This window comes from Podarcis vaucheri (assembly GCF_965113315.1).
Source record: "Podarcis vaucheri genome assembly, chromosome: 5".
Lineage (NCBI taxonomy): Eukaryota > Metazoa > Chordata > Lepidosauria > Squamata > Lacertidae > Podarcis > Podarcis vaucheri.
Window position 1 is genome coordinate 6796470 of NC_138763.1, and position 25048 is coordinate 6821517.

General features: G+C 44.6%; 1 protein-coding gene across 1 annotated transcript; it reads left to right on the forward strand.

Moving 5' to 3' along the window:
- Positions 1-4370: 4370 nt before the first annotated feature.
- On the forward strand, positions 4371-24167 carry LOC309533138 (cytochrome P450 2J2-like). Its single transcript, XM_082224318.1, has 9 exons — positions 4371-4643; positions 9682-9838; positions 11824-11973; positions 12315-12475; positions 13994-14170; positions 15657-15798; positions 18086-18273; positions 19661-19802; positions 22766-24167. The coding sequence occupies exons 1-9, from the start codon at positions 4374-4376 to the stop codon at positions 22951-22953; spliced, it is 1575 nt and encodes a 524-aa protein (XP_082080444.1). The 5' UTR covers positions 4371-4373; the 3' UTR covers positions 22954-24167.
- The last annotated feature ends 881 nt before the right edge of the window (positions 24168-25048 follow it).

The window sequence follows — 25048 nt, forward strand, 5'->3', positions numbered from 1 at the left end:
CTGGCCGAGGGAGCCAACATTTGTCCGCAGACAGTTTTTCTGGATCATGTGACCAGCAAGACTAAGCCCCTACTGGCGAAACCAGGCAGCGCACGGAAACGCCATTTACCTTCCCGCCAGAGTGGTACTTATTTATCTACTTGCACTTTGATGTGCTTTCGAATTGCTAGGTTGGCAGGAGCTGGGACCGAGCAACGGGAGCTCACTCCGTCACGGGGCTTTGAACTGCAACCTTCTGATCGGCAAGCCCTAGGCTCAGTGGTTTAGACCACAGCGCCAACCGCGGGCCTTTGAGTTGTTAGAGGTTCCCTATTCCCCTCACAGAGTTAAAATTCCCAGAGAGTTTTAACAATCTATCAATTATCCCCAGAGAACTCTAGAAATTAAAAGTTATGTTTACAATTAAATTAAAAGTTCTGTTTAAAAGCAGAAAAGATGCACTTATTTATTCACTCCTCCTTCACAAAGATGTGGTAAATATGTTGCTACAAAGGTTGGGTGCCAAGTCCCCCAATCTCTGCTGAGCAAATGCAAGATTCCAGCATGTCAGAGCTGGTTGTGTTGCGGGTCAGCAGAGAGACTCAGGGATGAGCAGTGAAGTTGATTCTTTATTCAAGGAAACAGAATACAAACAGAAAACCTACAGGCAAGACTAGCCCCAGTAAATCAGTTGACAATCTGTGCCTCCTATTTTTCCCTAAATCTCCCCTTTGGCTGGATGTTTCCCCAGCAGTCTTAAACTCTGTCAGGGAGGAGGGGCCCTGTTCTCTCTGTGCTATTGGCCCTGCTACATGCAAGGCCCTCCATGTCCTTGAAGAAAACGGAGGAAGGGAATGGAATACAGTAGGGTTGGCTGGCTCCTGTGGAGCTGTCACAGCCTTTGTCCCCTCATCGTCCTCCTCAGCTTCCTGACCTAGGTCTGCAGTGCTTTCTGCCTCTTCTTCCTCTCTCTCACTCAAGCCTGTTGCTTGTTCAGCATCCAACTATTCTGCTGCCCTTTCATCCTCTGACCTGTCCCACCACCACTCCCTTGACTCTAAGCCTGCCTCTTCTGAGGCTTTCTTGGGGGGGGGGGTTCTCCAGCTAGATCCTCACACCACTCCTCATCATCCAGCCACAAGGGTTCCAGGCACCCACCCAGGGTCCTGTTTCTGTTGGGAGTTGAGACATGGCAGAGGCTATAGTGTTTTAAGATTATGGCTTATTTTACACATATATACAACCTTTAGTATTCAGTGGAGGGGCACACAGCAGCAGCAGCCCAGAACGTACCTCCTTTTTGCTCTGTTGCCTATCTTGGTCTCCAGGGCACATGAAATCAAGATTCCTTCTCCGCTTCCTGAAGCCATCTCTCCTCATTCTGCTGTTCCTAAATAACTAATACCCAGTTCTTTTGAAGAACAGTCGTACCTTAGTTCTTGAATGCCTTGGTACTCATACGTTTTGGCTCCCGAATGCCACAAACCCGGGAGTAAGTGTTCTGGTTTGCGAATGTTTTTTGGAAGCTGATCGTGCAACACAGCTTCCGCTTGACTGCAGGAAGCTCCTGCAGCCACCTGGAAGCTGTTTCTTGGTTTTTGAATGGTTTCAGGAGTCGAATGGACTCCCGGAATGGATTAAGTTTGAGAGCCAAGGTACCACTGTACTAATGGTTAATTGCCAACACACCCAAGAAGACTCAAGACCAGAAAGGTGGCTAACTGGTTATATTTATTAAAATGTAACAACTATAGAATTTGCAATCGGAATAATTCAACCAAATGAACCAAAACCAATGAGGTCCAGGAGGTGAATGGACTGAAGGAAGGATTTAATCTCTCCCATCTTTCTGAGCTAGCTGCCAGCTGCTCAAAGCCCTTGGAAACTCCTCTCAGATATTATCCAAAATCCACTCACCCACCTGGAGCTAAATTCTAACAAAACACCACTCCAGTCACACAGATGACACTCAGTGATATGAAGTAGGCAAAAAAGATGTGACACAGGCCAATTAGTGTCACCCCATATATATACAAAGCACAAAATCACAGCTCGCCCCTATACACGAAGCCAAGCCAGAACACAACTAAATGCAGCACAGCCATCTTCTCAGAAAAACTCTTCACAAGCTCAAGAGGTCAAGACACGAAAGCTTTAGCAACTAATCTACACTTAATGACCCACCCAGTGGTATTCAGAATATCACTCATGAAATCACTCAAGATATCCCTCAAGTAATTAAGGAACAAAAGAAGAAAAGGCACACTAATCTAGGAACTTCCTCTCTGCCCAGAACGTTGGAGGCTATACACCACACCCCTCAACAGTATTTATAGGAACTCAAACACCAGATTCTGCTCTGTTCCAGTAACAAGAAGCCGAAAGCACCAGCCTGAAGATGACGAGTGAGACCTCGTCGAAACGTCGCACAGACACCCCGACTCTTACACGGGAAGACACCCGAAGACACCAAAACCTGCATTCCTGTACCCGTGAAAATCTACGAAAGCATATATATATATACACACACACACACACACACACACACACACACACACACACACACTCAGCACAGCCCACACTAGAAAATGAGAAGAGGTGAGTGTGCAGTATGGTACGAAGTGGGCTCAAATAGTCTGATCTCCATTTCTCCCCTATAGGGCAAATCACCCCATTTGGTTGCCCACATTACCCATGTGGGAGAGTCCGTCTCCCCTCTTCTTGCAGGAGACGAGGGTGTGGTAAATGTTGCAGCAAGAAGGAGAGACCCCCTGGCTTCTTCAGCAGCCTCCTTCATCTCTGCCTCTTGACCCTCCTCCTTTCCAGCCTCTGATTCTGGACTGCTCCCTGCCACAGACCCCTTCTGTTGTCTCTTCAGCTGCTGATTCCTCCTCCTCCCCATCTGCTCCCTTTTCTTCCTCTGCCCACTCATTGTCACCCTACCACCAATGCCCTGACTCTCAGCCTTCTTTCCTTGGGGGTTCCCTCAGGGGTTCCCCAGCTGGTGCCTCCCACCACTCCTCTGCTTCCAGCCAATCCATGACAGGAAAGATCTCAGCGATTTATCCTGAGATCTCAGTCAAAAATCACCTAGATCTCAATGAAGATCTTATCCAAAATCATTGCTTATGCCAGCATTACTTCTCTGCCACTGGCATGGGGATGCCAACACAGGGGCTTCCACCATCTGAGGAAATGGCTTCACCCCACTTAAAGACTGTGCCAGACCTGCCTGTAGGCATGGTTTGGAAAAGCAAGGCTATATGACAGATACCTCAGACTTCCCTGAGCATTTGAGAGATGAAGCAGAGAAATCCATGGAAATATAAAAGAAAGAAAGAAAACATTCACACAACCATGATGCTGCCAATTTAAATGACTTTAAAGGGATATTAGACAAGTTCGTGAAGGATACACTACTAATGGACATGGACATCTTGGGAATTTGGGATTAGTCGCGGGGGTCAGCAACCTTTTCCAGCCGTGGGCTGATCCACCGTCCCTCAGACCATGTGGTGGGCCAGACTATATATTTTGGGGGGGAGATGAACAAATTCCTATGCCCCACAAATAACCCCAGAGATGCATTTTAAATAAAAGCACACTTTCTACTCATGTAAAAACATGATGATTCCCGGACCATCCGCGAGCCGGATTGAGAAGGCAATTGGGATGCATCTAGCCCCCGGGCCTTAGGTTGGCTATCCCTGCCTATGAGCACCATGCACTTGGCTCCCAGATGAGCCCCACCACCACCAAAGGAGAAGGAGAGAAGGAGAATGTGCCCCCACACACTTTGCTTTTCCAAAGTTGGATCCAGCACACATGGAGCAGAAAGAAGATGTGGGAAAGCAGGCCCATGTCCCAGCTTCCTCCTTTAGCTCTATGTACTTTTCAAGGGATAAAAATAGGGAACCACCTCGTGAACAAGGAGGCAGCAAGTGGGTGGGTGGGGGGCCTCAGGCTTCCCATTGCACCCTTGGACAATGCCAGATTTCCAGGATCAGATGCTGCAAATACTGGAGAACAATAGTGGGTGAGGGATATTGCCTTCATGTCATGCCTGAGGGCTTCCCATGGGCACTTGCACTCAATAGGACTGATTGGTCTGATGCAGCAGGCCTTTTCTCACATACTTTTTTAATTTCATGAATGTATGGTATGCATTTCCCTGAATGTTTGTGGCACAAATCAGTCTCACACTACCTAGAATTCTAATTGCAATTCATATTAAACACACACCCCCCGGACATTTGAGTGACACACATAAGAATGATTATAGAGTCCGGCTGTGGTGCGTGCCTCGAGATCTCATTACAGGGCTATTTGATGGGATGTCAGAACCTTTGTTGCTTAATTGCTTTTAGTAATGGAGTATATAAAGAGAGAGAGAAATGCCGAGGTCTCTGAGGAATCAAAAAGCTCTTGAAGAAGGAGAGTTGAACCTAACCAGGAATCCTAGAAAGAAACAAGGTGAAAGAGACAGCAAGAGAAGGATGGAGATACGGGCATTTTTGATTGCTCTGCTGGTGGTTCTTCTGATTCTGCGCTTCCTGAAACAACTCTGGTCACGCAGGCAATATCCTCCAGGACCTTTTCCGCTTCCTGTCATTGGAGGTTTGTGGAAATCCGGGGCGAAGCTTCGTGAAGATACTTTCATTAAGGTACTTCTTAGTAATAACTCAGTCTAATGTCAATAATTGTTTTATCAATTTTCCCCAACCATTCTGGTATTTAAGCTTAAACAGTACCATGGGTTTAAATGCTAACTGCAAGGGCCACAATTTAATACACAATTAAATGCGATGAAACTCCTACACTTAAAAATCATTGAATTAAAATTAAAACTGAATTTAATTAAAAATCATCCAAGGTTCCATTGCAAAAGTAACTTAATTCCTTTTCAAGTCACCCAGAATTTTTACAAACTACTTTCAGGTATAATAAGGGCAAGTAAAAGTAACTAACAAATTTAATAAACAAACAAACAAAACAAAACAAAAACAATTCAGAGATTTTGGAATTAATTCTGTGAATCTGTTAATCTGAATTAGTTCATTCCTGCCACTGCTGCTGTGTTATACAGGCCATACACAGGCAGACCTAGCAGCTGCCATGCAGATAAAAGTTTGATAGAATGATGATGGAAGAAGAGGAGGATTTGGGGCTCTTGAATTTCACTGGCTCCCTGTGCAGTGCTAAAATTTGGCGCTGCCCACTCACCACTTGCTCTCCATTATACAGTGGTACCTCACGTTAAGTACTTAATTCGTTCCGGAAGTCCGTTCTTAACCTGAAACTGTTCTTAACCTGAAGCACCACTTTAGCTAATGGGGCCTCCTGCTGCCACTGCGCCACCGGAGCACGATTTCTGTTCTCATCCTGAAGCAAAGTTCTTAACCCGAGGTACTATTTCTGGGTTAGCGGAGTCTGTAGCCTAAAGCGTATGTAACCTGAAGCGTATTTAACCCGAGGTACCATTGTACATCATTGTTGTGGTGCCACCTGAGGCACTGGCACCCAGTGTGGCCAAACCGGTCATGCTACCCTAAAACCACCTCTGATGGTTATTCTGCATGTCTATCCCCTCTGCTTGTAAATAATCCGGGGTAGTTGTGCAGAAACTTTGGCCCTCCAGCCACTGCAGAACACAACTCCCATCTTCCATGGCCATCAGCCGTGCTTGCCGGGGCTGATGGAAATTGTAGTTTATCAATTTCGGGGGGGGGGCACACTTAATGTAGTGGGTGTTGTAAGCAAGAAGAGGGGCAAAGCACCAAGGACAATTGAACACAGCCAAGACAAGCTCTGGTGGTTCTTGTAATGAACTGTTTATTTAGCCCAACTGTATGTTTAGTTGGATGCATTTTAGAGATAAACTTCTTTTGTTTCCTAGTGCAATTTCCTAGAGCAAATCATTCCTTTGTCAGAAGCTATCCGCAATACAAATAATAGTAATAATATGAAAGGTCATTATTAATAATACTGAAAACCACAAAACCGTATAAAAGATGAAAATGTCCATTCAAAAATCACAAATCAGAAATGTAAGTTGTATACTGTTACACTGAGGAAGCGCATAACACTTATGATTATGACCAACCAGAGATTTAACATGAAAATCTTTGCCCGCATTTTTCAAGTCTTTTGGAGCTATCACTTCTGGTGCATATGCACATCATATTTAAACCCCACAGCACCAAACAGACACATTTAAGAAAAGGCATTAAAAAATGACAGGGAACGTAGGTCCGCAGCATTCATTCATGGCAACCTTTCAACAGATACTAACCTGCATATGCTACTCAATTTCTTAAGCCTTGGAAAATCTTCATATTGGTCACTCAAATTAGAAACACTTTTAATAAAATAGCAAATCATTCTTAATGGATCTCGGCAGTAAACACTAATCTCCAGGTAATAATCTCACCAAGAGCAACTCCTCCTCCTTCTTCTTCCATCACCTGTAGCCAAGTAAGTTTGTCTTCCATGAACATAGACTTAACAGTGAGTCTGTAAGTGACTGTGGAGGCCTATTCTGGATCCATACAAACTTCCACAATGGGAACATAGGTTTCTGGGTGGGAGTTGATCATGACGAGGGTTGCCAAGCATGCCTTCCTCTTAGCAAGTTTCTCCCTTTTGTCTTGAGTTTGAGTGTCTTCAAAGCCCATGACACCTTTGGTAAAGGCTGTTCTCCAACTGGAGAGCTCGCAGGCCACTGTTTCCCAGTTGTCAGTGTTTATACTACGTTTTTAAGATTTGCCTTGAGAGAGTCTTTAAGGCTCTTCTGTTGACCACTGGCATTACACTTTCCATTTTTTAGTTCAGAATAGAGTAGTCGCTTTGGAAGATGATAATCAGGCATCTGCACAACATGACCAGTCCAATGAAGTTGATGTTGAAGAATCATTGCTTTGACAATGGTGATCTTTGCTTCTTCTGGTACACTGGCATTAGTTTGCCTGTCTTCCCAAGTGAAGTGTAAAAACATTTTGAGACACCATTGATGGAATCTTTCGAGGAATTGGAGATGGCATTTATAAGTGGTCCATGTTTCACAAGCATGCAGGAAGGTTGGTAGTACAATAGCTTTGTAAAGAAGCATTTTGATATTCCTGCGAATGTCCTGGTCCTTAAACACTCTACACTTCAGCTGAGAGAATGCTGCACTCACAGAGCTCAGGCGATGGTGGATTTTGGCATTAATGTCAGCCCTTGTGGAAAGATAATTGCTCAGGTAGGAGAAATGATCAACATTTTCCAACATTGCACCATTGAGTTGGACTTGTGGTGCTGCAGAGGGGTTGTTTTGTACTTGTTGGTGCAGCACTTTGGTTTTTTTTGGTTTTTGGATGTTGAGCGATAGGCCAAGATTTTCATAAGCTTCTGTGAAGATATTTAAGATGGTTTGGAGGTCATCCTCTGTGTGTGTGCACACTACGTTGTTGTCAGCATACTGAAGCTCTATGACAGAAGTTACGGTAACCTTACTCTTTGCTTTCAGCCTACTCAGATTGGTTGGAGGTTGGATGGCAGCTAACAGATTGAGGCTAAATCCTGACAAGACAGAAGTACTGTTTTTGGAGGGCAGGGGGAGAGCAGGTATCCTGAATGGGGTAACTGTGCCCCTGAAAGACCAGGTGTGCAGCCTGGGAGTCATTTTGGACTGACAATTTTCCATGGAGGTGCAGGTCAATTCTGTGTCCAGGGCAGCTGTCTCCTATCTCCATCTGGTACGCAGGCTGAGGCCCTACCTGCCTGCAGACTGTCTCACCAGAGTGGTGTGTTCTCTAGTTATCTCCTGCTTGGATTACTGCAATGCACTCTATGTAGGACTACCTTCGAAGGTGATCCAGAAACTATAACCAATCCAGAATACGGCAGCCAGACTGGTGACTGGGAGTGGCAGCTGAGAGCATATTGCACCAGACCTTAAAGAACTACATTGGTTCCCAGTACATTTCTGAGCACAATTCAAAGTGTTGGTGCTGACCTTTAAAGCCCTAAATGGCCTCGGCCCAGTATACCTGAAGGAGCGCCTCCACCCCATCATTCAGACTCCACTGAGGTCCAGCACTGAGGGCACCGAGGTTGTGTGTGCAAAACTGAGAAGATCCTTAACTGCGAAGGTCTATTTGGGGGTGACAAATTTGGTTCTCACCCAGAGCATTGTATTACAAACTTTGCCCTTGACTGCCACTGTGAAAGAAATGGCACTGGGACAGGAAGTTCACAGGCTGATCTTGCTACCATTTACAATTCAACACTTGCCATATAGAAAATGCAGCAACTTTTTGGCATGTTGCTGATTTCACTTAGCTAAAGGTAAAGGTACCCCTGCCCGAACGGGCCAGTCTTGACAGACTCTGGGGTTTGTGCGCCCATCTCACATTTATTGGCCGGGGGCCAGCGCTGTCCGGGGACACTTCCGGGTCACGTGGCCAGCGTGACAACGCTGCTCTGGCGAGCCAGAGCCGCACACGGAACGCCGTTTACCTTCCCGCTGGTAAGCGGTACCTATTTATCTACTTGCACCCGGGGGTGCTTTCGAACTGCTAGGTGGGCAGGCGCTGGGACCGAGCAGCGGGAGCGCACCCCGCCGCGGGGATTCGAACCGCCGACCTTTCGATCGGCAAGCCCTAGGCGCTGAGGCTTTAACCCACAGCGCCACCCGCGTCCCCCTCACTTAGCTACCCATGCCCTAATTAGTCTAAAATAACTGACCTTGTTTACATGGTTTTGTGCCTTTCAATATTAATAAGAACCTTGTCCTTTTACATTAGTTTTAATATTATTACTGTGTACCTTGCTTGTAGCTGCTGGATTAAGGAGGCTTATCTCTGAAACACATCTTGCAAAACAAAAGCTGAACTAATCAAACAGCTTATTACGATAAGCTCTGGAATTTGTCTTCCTTCTCTTCCATTGTATTCTGCCTATGACCTAGAATGCTGGGAACCTCCCGCCTTCCAACAGATTAATGGGCACAACGTTCCCTTGGCAATGAAGTAGGAGCTCATCATCTCTTTCCAAGAAAATGAAGGAGCTTGTCGCTCACATGTAGCTATTATTAGTCATTAAATTTATAAATATCACCCTTAATCCACAGCTCAGGGCAGTTCACAACCTAATAACAATAATAATAATTAATAATAATTTTATTATTTATACCCCACCCATCTGGCTAGGTATCCCCAGGCACTCTGGGTGGCTTCCAGCAGAATATAAAAACATAATACAACGTCAAATGCTAAAGACTTCCCAATACAAGGCTGCCTTCAGGTGTTTTCTATAAGTTAGAATACAACATACCTGTTGTCTTTGTCCATGGAGTTTTCTTGGCAGGGATACTGGAGTGGCTTGCCGATTCCTGCTCCATATTGAGGGCACAAGGAGAAGGGGATGGCAGAGGACGAGATGGTTGGACAGTGTTCTTGAAGCTACCAGCATGAGTTTGACCAAACTGCAGGAGGCAGTGGAAGACAGGAGTGCCTGGCATGCTCTGGTCCATGGGGTCACGAAGAGTTGGAGGGAGGGAGGGAGGGAGGGAGGGAGGGAGGGAGGGAGGGAGATGCTGGCAAAAGAAGCTGTGAGAAGCTGCAGAGGTAAGGAAGGCTGGAGCTCATGTGTTAAGTTGAAATAGCCACCTGTTTACTTTGAACATAACGTTCCTCTCCTCTCTTTTGACCCAAATGGTAGATGGCAAAGCAATATGGAAACGTTTACACCATGTGGACGGGACCTATGCCCCTTGTAGTCCTGTCTGGATTCCAAGCAGTGAAAGAAGCTCTCATTGACCACTCTGAACAATTTGACGAGCGGCCAGTGCCGTCTTTCTTTAACACAAAAGGAAAGGGTGAGTAGTGAAGAATGAGACAATCTACTGGTATTTCCCCCAGAGAAAAATTTAAATGACTGCCTGGATAAACAGAACAAAGCTTCTCTATTAACTGCAGGAAATGGGTTGTTGGAGCCAATGCTAGGCCTGCTGTAGACCCATTGTAATTAATGTGCATGGCTAATGAAGGTCTATTAATTTCCATGAGTCTTCTGTGAGTAAAACTTACCTAGATGCAACCCAATCCTCTAGCAAGTGTTTTATGGATAGCCTAATTACTGCCATTCATGCACTAGTAACCTTCAGGTTGGATTACTGCAATGTTTGTTTTTTGGGACTGCCCTTGCGATTAGTCCAGAAGCTGCAGCTGATGAATAATGCAATGGGTCAACTGCTCATGGGGGCACAAACAGCCAACATGTTATGCCAGAGTTGAAAGAATTCCACTGGCTGCCAATTAGCTACTGGGTTTATTTTATTTTATTTATTAAATTTATATACCACCCTTCATCACAAAATATTGGGATGGCTCACAGAATAATTTCATGATGTTGGTATTGGTGTATAAAGGCATATACAACTTGGGATCAAGATGCTCAAAAGATTATCTCATTCCTTATATACCTAGTCAATAACCAGACTCTGTGGGTGAAGGCCTCCTGCAGATACTATCAAAAGCATCAATTCTTCGTCGATCAGCCTTCTTTATGGTCCAGCTCTCACTTCCATACATTACTACTGGGAAAACCATAGCTTTTACTATACGGACCTTTGTTGGCAAATTTGTTGGTACTGAACAATAATCCTACGTAGGGTAGACCCAGTGGGCAGTCACCATCATCGTCACTTATTAATTTATCAATTGCCTTCTGCTTGAATGTCTCACAGCAACTTATAGACATATAAAAACAGCTAAAATAGTTTTAAAACAGTGCAGAAACAACAACTAAATATGAGTGAAAAACAATACAAAGTATATACCTGTTGAAGAGACCTTGAGCAAGGAAAGTAGATTGAGACTATATGGGTAAAAACTGTATAAGAGGGAAACATCAGTGACCTTACTGTGGGACTCTGCTATAGACTGCCAAACCAGACTGAAGACTTAGATGCTGCCTCCCTAGAACAGAATACCAAACATTCAAAAAAGGAGAGTCATGGGAGACTTCAATTTCCCTGATATCTGTTGGAACTCAAACTCTGCCAAGAATGTAAGGTCCGGCAAATTCCTCCATTGCCTCACTGGCAATTTCATTCCCCAGAAGTCAAAGACAAAACCCCCCATTATATTCTTGCAAGGAAGTTGCTAAAATGTGGCATGAATGAGGTACTTGTTAGGTGGATTTGTAGCTGGATGACTGACAGAACCCAAATTCATTAATAGTTCCTCATCATTTTGGAAAGGAGGACAAGGGGGTGCTGCAAGGTTCTTACCTGGGCATGTTGTTGTTCAATGTCTTTATAAATGACTTGGATGGAGGAATTGAGAGGATGCTCATCAAATTTGCAGATGACACCAAACTGGGAGGGATAGCTAATGCCACAGAAGGAGTTGGGTTTATCTTTATCAACACTGGTTGTTTGTGCAACAAAGACTGAACTTGCAGGTATCACCTGAGTTTTCCATAATTTTAAACGCTAGACAAAATCTCCCATCGTAGATATCACATATCTGGAGATCTCACATTTTTCTGATACTTTAAAGTGCAGGGACTACTGGGACCACCTGATTTCTGTTCTGTTATCACACAATAATGAATAATGAATTTCTGAATGACAAAAGGCAATAGAAAGTGAGGTTCTGTTACGCCAAGATCGTAGAGATGCCCATATAATACTCTGAGACGGATTCTGCATCATCTTCTAATTATTTGCTTCAGAGACACCAAGTAGTTATTAAATTCAAGGACATGAACTTCAGTGAACATAGTTTCTTCCAGGCTGGCAACTTAGTTATTTACATTAATTTCTGTAAATAATAATTTCTCAATGATTTCCCATAGGTATTATATTCTCAAATGGTCACGTCTGGAAGCAACAGAGACGGCTTGGAGTGGTAACTATGCGGAAGCTGGGGCTGGGGAAGAAAGGCATGGAGCACCAAATAGCAGAGGAGGCCCGTCAGCTTGTGGAGGTCATTGCAAGTTCAAAGGGTACATGATCCTAGGTGATGGTGATGGGTTTTCTTATTTTCCAGTCTGCAGAAATCTATGTGTACTGCCTCTGTCCATTTTGGAAAGGAATGTAATATGCTTTAGAATCACAGAATGGTAGACTTGGAAGGGACCCAGAGAGTCATCTAGTCCAATCCCCTGCAATACAGGAATTCTGACCATAGCTGTCCCTGGGTGGACTTGAACCACCAAACCTTCTGTGAGACACACTGCCCCATTGTGCTGGAGATCACAGCGGGTTTCTCTTGACCACCATAAAATCCCACTCTCAGCATGAACAGGAGCAGCTGAACTCACATTGGTATAACTTTATTTTGCAGGACAACCACTTGACCCCTCCATGCCCATCACTAATTCAGTCTCCAACGTGATATGTGCTGTAGTTTTTGGGTACCGGTTTGCTCTTGAAGATGAAAAGTTCCGGAAGCTGATAGAAGCCATAGATTTTGTCCTAAAATTTCAAGGCAGCATCCAGCATTCTGTGAGTAGACATTTTCATTCCTACTGAGCCAGAGAGGTCTCCCAAGGATCTTAGGCCCCCATTCAGCCTCCTGGAATCCATTATGATAGAGGATAGAGTGTTGGAGAAGATAGATTAGGTTTAAATCTAATTATATGCCACTGTCGCCACGAGAATCCTAATGGCGACTAACTGGAAGAGTGATAAAATCCCTTTCAGGTCAGAATGGTTACAAAAATTAGTTGAATATGCTAGCCAAATTAACCGAAAAATGAAAGATAATTCAAAACAAGTATTTACAGTGGTAACTCTGGTTATGAATGCTCCTGGTTACGCACGCTTCGGGTTACAAACTCCTCCAACCCGGAAGTAGTTGCTCCTGGTTGTGAATTTTGCCCCAGGATGCGAGTGGAAGTCACACGTCAGAGGCGTGCGCACAGTGGGAGGTGCCATTAGCAAAAGTGCACCTCAGGATAAGAACGGTTTCAGCTTAAGAATGGACCTCCGGAACGGGTTACGTTCGTAACCAGAGGTACCATTGTATTGCAAAATGGGAAGTTTTAAAAACATATCTTAAGAACAGTTGTTGCAGTTTGAACTCAGTCATAGCCTTTGAATATCCTCTGTAGCTATATTAAGCAAGAAATAAGGATATAGGAGAAATGATACTTTATTATAAAAGGAATGGATATGTTTATGCAATAAGTTAGTAAATACTAAGTGAAGTATGGAGACGACAGGAAGTTACCTGTACACTAAGATTTATTGTCAGAATATATGAGTTTGTTTTTTTGGGGGGCGGTTGTTTTGTTGTTGTGAACTTTGTTTCGCTTGTCACAAACGACATAAATGTACAACTTTTTTGTTGTGTGTATATATATATATATATATATATATATATGTGTGTGTGTGTGTGTGTGTGTGTGTGTGTGTGTGTGTGTATGGTATTCAGAAAAGGTATGCAATTGATCTTTAATGCAGAAAATAGGAAAAAAGGAAAAGTTTTGTTTTTAAAAGATTTTTTGTAGAGGAAAGGTGGGCATTATTTGACAGGGCAACTGGGGAATTTAATAAATAAAATAAGTAATAATAAAAATTGCAGAAGTGCACATTTCAAAGGATGGCTGTGTTTGAACTTGCATATTAGACAAATTCATGTTTAAATGTCAACTGACTTGAATGTGTCGTGTCCCCCCCCCCCGCCATATTCTCCACCCATCCCCACCTCCTGCAAAAAGACCACTCACTTGTTCCAGGAGGAGTCCTGGGATTATTCCCAGTTTTGGAATGAAGTCTGGGAGCTGGAAAATATATTGAGCAATGTTTTTCTTTCACATTTTCAGCTGGGGATAATTCCCAGAACCAGTTGTTGTGAGATTCAGGAGAAGCTGCAAACACCTTCCTTCTTCTCAGTTAGACTCAAAGTAATATGCTAGCCCTGAAGGATTATGCAGATTATTAAAGTGCTAATCTAAAACATGAAACATGTGACCAAGCTTCCTCATGGTAATGACAGCATTTTTGCTATCTTTCCTTTAGTTGTATGAAGCATTCCCATGGCTCGTGAAACATCTCCCAGGGCCCCACAAGAAGGCCTTGTCCTGCATGGAGATGGTAGTGTCATTTGCAAAGGAGGAGATAGAGAAGCATAAGGAGAATCTGGCTCTGCATGAACCACAGGATTTCATTGATTTCTATCTACTTGAGATGGAGAAAGTAAGTACCTGCTTTGAAACTGAATCCTGCTCATCCAAGGAATTGTTATATTCCGTCCTACATGTGAATACTAATGTCTTGCCAAGACACCAATATTTTTATTCTGAATCTCAGCTGAAAAGCACATTGAGTTTCGCCAAATTTCTCTCATAGTCATTGTGGTTCCTAAAGTAGGTTGACTTCCATCCATGAACATCTATTGAAACGGGTAGGAAATGCCAGGTATTTCTATAACCCCAAATGTGAGTGTAAATGAGTGGAAATTTGTGTGTCTCAAGTAAGGGGTCTTCCCTTTGGAGCATTGCTTCTGTGCATAAATTATTCTGGATTGGTGTTCATCTCGCATTCAAACATGGGCAGAGACAACAGGAAAGCTCTACTGGTTCAATGGTTTCATTTTTAATTTCACTTTTCTTCAGTGGAGGATATGTTGGTGCATAGTTCTAACTCATGCTATCCTTTGCAGGAATGTATACAATCCCCCCTGTGTGCCTTGTGGCCTTAATCTGTGGCTCTCAATTCAGGCCAATTTTCTGTAGGCCACCCCGGGGACCACCTGTTCTGAATCCATCCATGAAGCAATTTAGTGGGTGGGGCTAAGGCTTTTAAAATGTTTATTTTAAAACAACAACAACAGTATTATAACAAACTGTTCAAATGAGGTTTAAAAAGATGGTTGGGAGGGGTCAAATTGCTAACAGCCTTGGGCAGTGGAGTGCCAACAGGAGACATCCCTGTTGACGCACCACCTACTGTATTTTTCGCTCTATAAGACGCACCCGACCATAAGATGCACCTAGTTTTTAGAGGAGGAAAACAAGAAAAAAAAATATTCTGAATCAAATGTTGTTGAAGAGCCTTTGCTATCCCTCTTGCTGTTCTGGCTTCAGCAAAAGCAACGCAAAGCCTCCCAAAGCTTCCTGGGGCTGCAGGGGGAAGCGGAGGCTGCCGGCAAAGCAGCGCGGTTTCCCCACCCCCCACCGCCAAAGAGCAGCCCAGGAGCGTGCTGCACTCTGGCAACTTGGCTCCAGGGACCACACATTCACTCCATAAGACGCACAGACATCCCCCCTTATTAAGCATTTCCTGGTGGAATGGTGCTCACTGGAAGGACAGATTGTGAAGCTGAAGCTCAGGCTCCAATACTTTGGCCACCTCATAAGAAGAGAAGACTCCCTGGAAAAGACCCTGATGTTGGGAAAGATGGAGGGCACAATAAGAAGGGGACGACAGAGGACGAGATGGTTGGACAGTGTTCTCGAAGCTACAAACATGAGTCTGACCAAACTGCGAGAGGCAGTGGAAGACAGGAGTGCCTGGCGTGCTCTGGTCCCTGGGGTCACGAAGAGTCGGACACGACTAAACGACTAAACAACAACAACAAGGTGGTATGGTAATAAGTGGGTGAAAGTAGATAAAGTAAATGCTGAAGGACAGGTTGTAATGCATGTAAATGACATGTCACCTTCCCTATTTTCAGCATCAGAACAGGAATGACCCAGAGTCTAACTATGATGAAGAAAACATGGCTCAGTGTATCTTTGACCTCTTTGTAGCAGGGTCAGACACAACCACCGTTTCTCTGAAATGGGCGCTTCTCCTCCTGGCAAGTCATCCAGATATCCAAGGTGAGAGAGGGAGCTATGGGAGCCTGGGCTTCTCTTGACCTCTTGACAGTGGACTGTAATTCTTCAAAGGTTTCATTCATATCTGTCAGAGCTGCTTCAAGATCCTAGCTCACAGAGGATCATGCTAGCCAGCGGTTACTTAGTAAAAGTCTTTATTGAATTACAGTTTCCATTCTCAAGCTGCTGCGTGCAACTCTACGTCTTATGGGTTAGACCGGCGAAGCTCCGTCTGAGTCTCCGCCCCCTGTACACCAACTAAGTACCCTAGCCTTACTCCACCTTTTCCGCCTGACCGTTCTTCTCTGGGTCCCTCTGCCCCCCGTGGTCTCTTCCTTTCTGGACGCTTCTGACGCTGACCCCCCGGATCCTTCTGTCTCCTTGCGTCGGGCTTTAGGACCTGGCTCCCTTTCCGGGCTGCTTACTGCTCCACCTTCCTGTGTATTTGAACTTGGCGCACGCACCCAACCTTCCACTTGCCGCCTGACCCTTTCCTCGCTCCCCGATGGAGGTGTGGCCACTCCTGACTCATGCCCTCCCTCCTGCTGCAAGCTGCTAGAGCTCGATACCTGGCGCCCTTCCTCTCCACTGCGCTCTGTTGGTGACGCTGGTCCCGATTTCCAACTGCTGCTCTCTGAGCCCCCTCTGGACTCTTCTTCCTGGGGTGTCCCCCTAAGCTCCCCCCTTGCTCTGGCCACTGGCGCTCCTTCCTGTGAATCTTCTGATTCAATGGAAAGACTCGGAGATCTCGGGTCGTCGTCATCACTCATCTTTTCTTCTGCCTCCTCCCCCTCACTCTCTGTTTCCTCCCTTGCCCTCGCCTCTGCTCCTGAACCCCTGACAATATCTAATGAGGTGCTAAAATAAGGAACTTAAAGGAACGGAAATAGTTAATAGTAAGTGAGTTTATGATATAAGTTTTGGAAGACAAAGGGTTATCAAAATAAGTTAAATGCTTTTGACTTACTCATCTAGAAAGAACCCTTTTCCCCACCAACATTTTTCTACATAGTTTCTGGAACCTAAAATCAAGGTCAACAGAAGTAGAAATGTAAAATGCCCTGAATGCCCTGTCCCCATAGGAAGCTTCCAATCTATTATTACTGGGACAGGAAGAGATGGAGGGTCTGAATGTGTAAGAAAGTTGGAACAGGAGGCAGTTGTGGGTAGTGGATGAAGCTAAGTGAGTCAATTAAAGTTTTTCTGAAGGAGAGGAATGGCTGTGCAAATAGAGGGAAGACAATTCATAGAATCATAGAATCATAGAGTTGGAAGAGACCACAAGGGCCATCGAGTCCAACCCCCTGCCAAGCAGGAACCACCATCAGAGCACTCCTGGCATATGGTTGTCAAGCATCTGCTTAAAGACCTCCAAAGAAGGAGACTCCACCACACTCCTTGGCAGCAAATTCCACTGTCGAACAGCTCTTACTGTCAATTTGAAGATTGGGAAACGGCATGGCCAAAGGAAGGGAGAGAAAGATGCATAAAGAGGTCATTGTTCTGCTGGGCTCACTCACTCCCTCTTTGCATTTTCTTTGGCCATGATAAAAGGACTTTGGAATCTTTTGAAATATAAATGGCAGTTTAACACATAGCCAATGAAGCCACCTTTTCCTCTGCACAGCTTAGCGGGTGATTTTCTCTTTGAGAGAAGCTCATTTATTTGATATAAAGAGGCAGGGGTGCCAAATCAAATAAATTATTGGGGGGGGGCAGGTAAGCCCCAGTCCACATTTGGATGGTAACATCCATCAACTTTGGGTTGGTCTGGGCCCCTCAAATATTTTAGGGGGGGAGCAAAGGGACCTCAACCTCTAACAGTTGGATCCCATGCAGAGGACTGGCCAAGAGGTCCCCAGCAGATGCCATCATTGCCTCTGCTGTGAAATAAGTGCCTGAGCCCTTTCCCTGATTGATGTTTGCCAAGATCAAGTAAGGAAAAGAGGATTAATGAAAGAAAGTAGGAAATATTGTGGGGTGGAGGATATGTTTGTTTGTTTTTAAGTGTAAAACAGACAGCCTTGGATCATAGCCCTTCAGCCAGCTCTAGTAACCGGAAACAGCTGAGCGGAGGTTCACTTTCCCCTTTTTCACCCCTGGGATCTAGAGTAGAGAAGAACCATGTACATTGACATGAGCTCCTTGGAGGAATAGGTGGGCTATAAATGTAAGAAACAGGGACTCATTCACAGAATCATATGGAATAAGTTCATGGGAAATAAATGTCCATCGGGGGGGGGGAATGCAATATTCAAAATAAACCATATGTTTCTATCATTCTCTTCAGATAAAGCCTACAAGGAGATAGACGATGTCATAGGTTCTGCTCACTCAATCAGCTATCAAGATAAGAAGAAATTGCCCTACATCAATGCTGTGATTCATGAAACACAGCGCTTTAAATATGCCTTACTTTTTGGGGTTCTCAGGCAATGTATAGAGGATGTGAAGATTTGTGGTTTCCTCATTCCCAAGGTATAGAAGCATGATACAACTGCATTCCTGTGTCCCAAGAACAAACAGAATCACTGGGCTGCAGTGTATTGAGTGTTGCAGGCAGCCATTCAGGAGCTTGTGTTGTCTAAAACCTGAAGAGCAGGAAAACCACACAAGAGCAGGAGTTCCATCTGCAGACTTGTTTCATCATTGGCTAGTGCTATTTTTTTTTTGTCAGGAGTATAGTGTCAACAGTGTGGTGCAGCATTAAAAAAAAAGCTAATGCTATACAAGGCTGCATCAACAGAAGTATAGTGTCCAGAAACAATAGTACTGCTCTATTCTAGTTTGGTCAGACCACACGTGGAGTTCTGTGTCCAGTTCTGGGTACCACAGTTTAAGAAGGATATTGACAAGCTGGAACATGTACAGAGGAGGGTGAGCAAGAGTATAATGGGTATGGAAATTAAGCTTTATGATGAATGATTGAGGAAGCTAGTTATGCTAAAGCCTGGGGGAAAGGGAGTCTGAGAGGAGATATGATAGTCATCTTCAACTATCTCAAGGACTATCACATGGGAAATAGAAAAGGCATGTTTTCTCCTGCTCTAGAGGGCAGGACCTAAACCAGGGGTCTGCAACCCGCGGCTCTGGAGCCGCATGTGGCTCTTTTACATCTTTGCCGCGGCTCCGGGGCGGATACTAGTGAGGGGAGGAGGCGCATTGTGCGCCCCGACACTCCTCACTGTGGCGGGCGCTGTACTGGCTGTGACGTCGCATGGGGGCGGTGCGTGCGTTAGTCACGCACCGTCCCGACGTCACCTTCCCGCCCGCTGTCAGATCGTGGCTCGGGAGATATATTTGTTTTAAATGTCGCAATGGTTTTGCGGCTCCCAGTTGTTTTTTCTTCGGAAACGGGTCCAAGTGGCTCTTTTTGTCTTAAAGGTTGCAGACCCCTGACCTAAACCAATGGCTTCAAGTTCTGACAGAGCTCTTGTGGACTTTCCTTCATTGGAGATTTCAAAGCAGAGGTTGGATGGTCTTCTGTAATTTAAGCTTTAGTTGAGATTCCTGTATCACAGGTGATTGGACTTGATGTCCTTTGGAGTCCTTCCAGCTCTAGAATTCTATTATTCATGTATCAAGGAGGAGAAAATATGGTGACCAGCAGTCTTCCTCTGGTTTTGGGTCTTCCCTTTTAAAAGACGGATGGAGAGAATGAGACCGTCCTTTCCCCTGCCCATACAGACAGCTTTTAAATGGAAAAAAGTTGGAGATGAATCTGGCCACTGGTAAATGCCACTCTCCCCACAAAAACCCCACCCAGTTTAAATTCAGTTTGAATTTCACAAATATTAGCCCTAGGGTAGTGAAGGACAATCCAGTGTTCTGAGTGCATTCCCTTTCAATTGTTTCTTATTTGCAGGGGACTATTATTATTCCCGATCTGCGTTCTGTTCTTCTTGATCCAACACGATGGGAGAAGCCAACAGAGTTCAACCCAAATCATTTTTTGGACAAGAACGGACAATATGTGGCTAGAGAAGAATACCTGCCATTTGGTGCAGGTAAATGCCAATGTCCAAGCTATGCTGTGATTTGTAGGCATGCTTATTGGGGAGATTCCAGGAAATGACAACAGCAGCAGCAAGGGAGGCAGAGCAGAAATAACATCCTTCTGGCAGGAGTAGCACTGCTGGGCATGTTTAGGCTAAAGCTACCCTACATCTTTTCCTGGGATGTAATTTAGCCTGGTCTGAAACCACACTCAGAACTGAGTCTGCAATGAAATCACCCTGTTTTCTACTTCTTTCATCCTGACCTCTATAGGAGATTGGGGTATGTGCCAGTTTTCCGTTTTCAAAGAACAAAGGAGTATTTTTGTCCCATATCTGTCAGGAGCTGGGTGTTTAATGTCATCTGCCACGTGCTGTAAAGTATTGTTCCTGCAGAAATTCAGCAGACATGCTCATTGCTAACTTCCAAACATCTCTTAACCTTTTTATACAAATAATTACAGTGGTACCTTGGGTTATATACGCTTCAGGTTACACACTCCACTAACCCAGAAATAGTGCTTCAGGTTAAGAACTTTGCTTCAGGATAAGAACAGAAATTGGGCTCCGGTGGTGCGGCGGCAGCAGGAGGCCCCATTAGCTAAAGTGGTGCTTCAGGTTAAGAACAGTTTCAAGTTAAGAACTGACCTCCAGAACAAATTAAGTACTTAACCCGAGGTACCACTGTATGCCTATTCAATTGTTGTAGATGATGTTTTAAAGTAAAGATGAGCCAGCCATTTTTGTATGATAATATAGCATGGTTTTACAGGTTCTTCTGGTTGGTTGTCAGGGGGGGAAATAGGTATATAGAAAGGAGAATTCCAAGATCCAGGTTTGGGGCAAGTACTCATTTGGTGAGAACACCCCAGCAAAGATTTTAAATCAAAAAATATGCAGCAAAGTAAAGTGTGGAAATATAGGCTGCTAGACCTTTAATATATGCCCTTGTGAGTTCTTTTCAAAAGTCCCCTCTTCCAAAGAAGAGGGAAAAGACCACACATTTGGTAAGTTTATAATGGTTCACATACAAACTCTCCAAAGGTCAGATTCCTTTGCTTTTCCACACAGCATTCAGAAAACATTGCACAAGCAGTAAAACTTGACTTAGTTACCGTGCTGAAAGTTCCTAAATTATTGGTATGAGCAGGGCTTTTTCCCAGCTGGAACTCACAGGAACTCAGTTCCAGCACCTGTCAGGTGGGCATCATTGCCATTATAAAAGGTATATGTGGTAAGTTTTAGCACCTCTTTTTCTAGAAAAATAGCACTGGGTGTAAAGACTTAAAAATGGCTTGTAAGAGCCATGCAGTTTGAGCTTGGAGCACCAGCTCAGAACTTCTCAGGTGGGTTGGCGGAGAACAATAGGCCTGATTACCTGGGTCGATGCATAATGTACACTCAACTGCATTGTTAATGCTGGGATTTGTTGAGCCATAATTCTCATATTACACTTAGAATCCCATCGTATTCTAAGACTATGATGATGAAACAGTTGAAAGGCAAATTAAAGTGCCTAATTCATCTTAGAGATAATGATTTTCTACTTTTTCCATAAGACATCAAAGAGTTCTTTTACTGAGTCTTATAGTGTCACCTCTGGCTGACAGCAGCTCTCAGGCAGAGACTTTGTCTCAGCCCGGTTAGCTGTGACCCTACAACTAGACATTCTATGAGCTGCCCTTGGAATATTAAACTTGCAGATATTATATGGCGCTTTCCTTATTGTCCCTGTCCCTCAGCAATATACCCTTCCAAATATTTTATGTTGTTGGGTGGGAGGGAGGGAAGAGCGAATTCAGAGTACTATGATTTCTTTTTTTAAATAAAAAAAATGATTAGCCCTGTGCTGGATCTTCTTGCACAATGCAAGGTTAAGAAGAAGATTATTAAGAAGAAGATTATTAAGCTCATAGAACATCACCCTTGGGGATTGTGCAGAGGCAGTTGAGTATTTTTTTTAAAAAGCCTTGCAGCTCTCTTTGTGTCAGCACCAAATAAACAAAGAAACCCAGAAACCTTGAAACCGAAACCAGGGGTGCAAGCCCAAGGAAATCAGCTTCTACAACCTCTCCTCCCTCTCCTCCTATCTCTTTCAGTTTCTTTCAATCTGGGTTTGTGACTTATCCTGCTATTGCTCAGGGCAGTTGACCAAAGTTTGCCTCTCATAATCAACTATGAAATGTTGGCACTCAGCATGCTAGGGAATTGACAACAGCCTTGATTATTTCCCTGTCCTAACTATGTCTAGTTCACCATAGTATTGTGTAGAGCAGTGTTTTTCAACCACTGTTCCACGGCACACTAGTGTGCCGCGAGATGTTGCCTGGTGTGCCGTGGGAAAAATTAAAAAATTCGAAAGATTTTTATTTTTTTTAAAAAAAGTCAAATTTTCGATTGGGGCGCCGTCCCCGGAGGGAGGCGGGCGAGTCGGGTGGCGAGATGCGGAGCGGCGGCGGCGAGGAGAGGCCGCCCAGCGCGGGGCTCTCACCGTCTGCCTGCCTGGCTGCCTGCGAGCTCGGCGGGCAGCGCCTCCGTCCGCAGCGCCCGCCTCGCGGCTCTCATTCCCTGCCCCTGCCAAAGCTCACCCAGCCAAGCCGCGCCCTCCTTCCTGCCTCGCTTTGCTGCCTCCTCCCCCCACCCCCAAAGCTTGGAGGTTCCCCGGCGCCGGCCCGCAGGTTTGACCCCCTTCTCACACCTGTTCGCGCTCCTTGCATGGAAAGGGGCAGATGGGGAGGAACGGGCCTCGCCGCTGCCTCCGCTCGCCCTCCCCCCTCCTTCGTGCGTCCCTCCCGGCGTGACGCTGCGCGCTGACGTCACGGGGCTGTAACGTGGTGTGCCTCGAGATTTTTTTCATGAGACAAGTGTGCCTTTGCCCAAAAAAGGTTGGGAAACACTGGTGTAGAGTACAAAGAAATGGACACTGGAAAGTAAATTATTGCTCACTTGCTGCTTTCCCCTTGTCTCCTCCGCAGGGTCTCGCATGTGTTTGGGAATGCAGCTGGCAAAGACCGAAATTTTCATCCTTCTGACCAGCCTGCTGAGAATGTTCCGCTTCCAGCTGCCAGAAGGAGTTAAAGAACTCAATATGGAGTCTATCCCAGGGGGTACAACACATCCCCATCCTTATAAACTCTGTGCTGTTCCCCGCTGCAAGGCGTAATACAATAGGAAAGTTACAGGAGGCTGCACTCATGCTTCCTCCACTTGCCAAACTCTTTGCCATTCCTGACACATTAACCCCCTAGAGCTTCCCCTTCCCATCTCATGCAACTGCTGAGGTCTCTTCTTTTTGCAGCTCTGCTTTGCACCCATTATCACCTTCATCCCATCTCCTGTTTCTCAGGTCCTTTCATGCACCTGCTTTCATCTTCAACCCTATCCCCAAGCCTCCTACTCCCTCCTTTTTGCAACTTACTTTGCATCCCCATTCTTACTCTTACTCCCTTTTTTCCTCCACCCTCCTCGTCACTTTCCTCAACTCTTTCCTACACACAGATCACTCCTCTTTCTGCACTTCCTTTTCTCTCCTGATTTGGCCACCCCCTTTCAACCCCCTCCATACTGATCATAGAACCAAAGAACTGTAGTGCTGGAAGGGACCCTGAAGGTCATCTGGTCCAACCCCCTGCAGTGCAGGAATATCAGCTAAAGCATCCATGACAGGTGGCCATCCAACCTCTGCTTTAAAGCTTCCAATGAATGAGTGTCCACAACCTCCTGAGGGAGTCCATTCCACTAACAAACAGATCTTTCTGTCAGAAAGTTCTTCCTGATGTTTACAGCAAGTTATGGTCTTAGAGAAAATTATATGAAAAGGATATATTGATGGTCTCTGACAACAAGTACATTGGCAAAAATGTATAAATCTAAATTAAATAAGTGTTGGAAGAGAAAGAAGGTTCTTTTCATCATATGTGGTGGTCTTGTAGTAAGGTTAAAACTTACTGGGAAATGATATATAATGAATTGAAAAAGATGTTTGTAATAGCATTTGTTAAAAACAACAACCCCCAGAAGCTTTTGGGAATTAGAAGGACATAACTTCCCAAATTGTACATCAACTTATTCATGTATGCTACTACAGCAGCAAGAATGCCCCCAAATGGAAAGAAGCAGAAGTTCCATCAGAAGAAGAATGGATTCAAAAGCTTATAAAATATGCAGAAATGGCAAAACTTACCAGAAAAATAAGAAATCAAGATAACAAACTTTTTATAAAAGAATGGAAATGGTTTATTGAATATTTACAGACAAATTGTAAACAGATCGGAACACTGTAATAACCTGCAGTTTCATAAGAGTATATATTTAAAGTAGATGAATAAATTAACAAAAACAATAGTTAATAAACTATTCTACCTCTCTTGCACCTGCAATACATTGACAATATTTTTATTATCTGGACACATGCTCAGCAGACCCTGGACACCTTCCACCAGTCATTCAATAACTTTCACCCCATCATCAACCTAACAATGAACCAATCTATGCAAGAAATACATTTTCTGGACACTACTATAAAAATACAGGATGGATGCATAGACACCACCTTATACCGAAAACCAACTGACCGGCAAATATATTTACATGCTTTCAGCTACCATACCAAACAATCAATTCTACTTAGCCAGGCTCTATGTTACAGCCGCGTCTGTTCCAACTCTACAGACAGGGTTTCTCACCTAAGAGATCTACAGCAAACCTTTTTGGAACTAAAATACCCACCTGATGAAGTTAAACAACAGATCAACAAACAGACTGATACCCAGAGAGAACTTGCTGCAAGACAGACCCAAAAGAGAAAATAACAGAACACCACTAGTAATCACATACAGTTCCCAAGTTAAAACAGTTCAGTGCATCATCAGAGATTTACAACCTCCCCCAGACAACAACAGTTCTCTTTCTCAAGCTCCTGGGAGGAAGACCTTTCATTGCCTACAGACAGCCACCCAATCTTAAACATCTCCTCACCCACAATAATACAGCAACCAGACTTAACATGGACACTGATGTGGAGTTTGGAACTAACAGGGTTAAAACTCACTGGTGTCCTGTATCTGGTTCTGGGAGGAGCTGGGAGGAGCTACATGCCGAGAAGTGCGTCACAGGATGTTGTTCTGACGCTCTTCAGATCTGTCTCTGCAACGGACAGAGAAGCAGCCCAACTTAGAGGCTGCTGGGCGAGTGCTTTGGAAAAGCACAAAAACATGCCGGAATGTTCCGATGGTGTCTGACTGATTTATTGCTCTGTA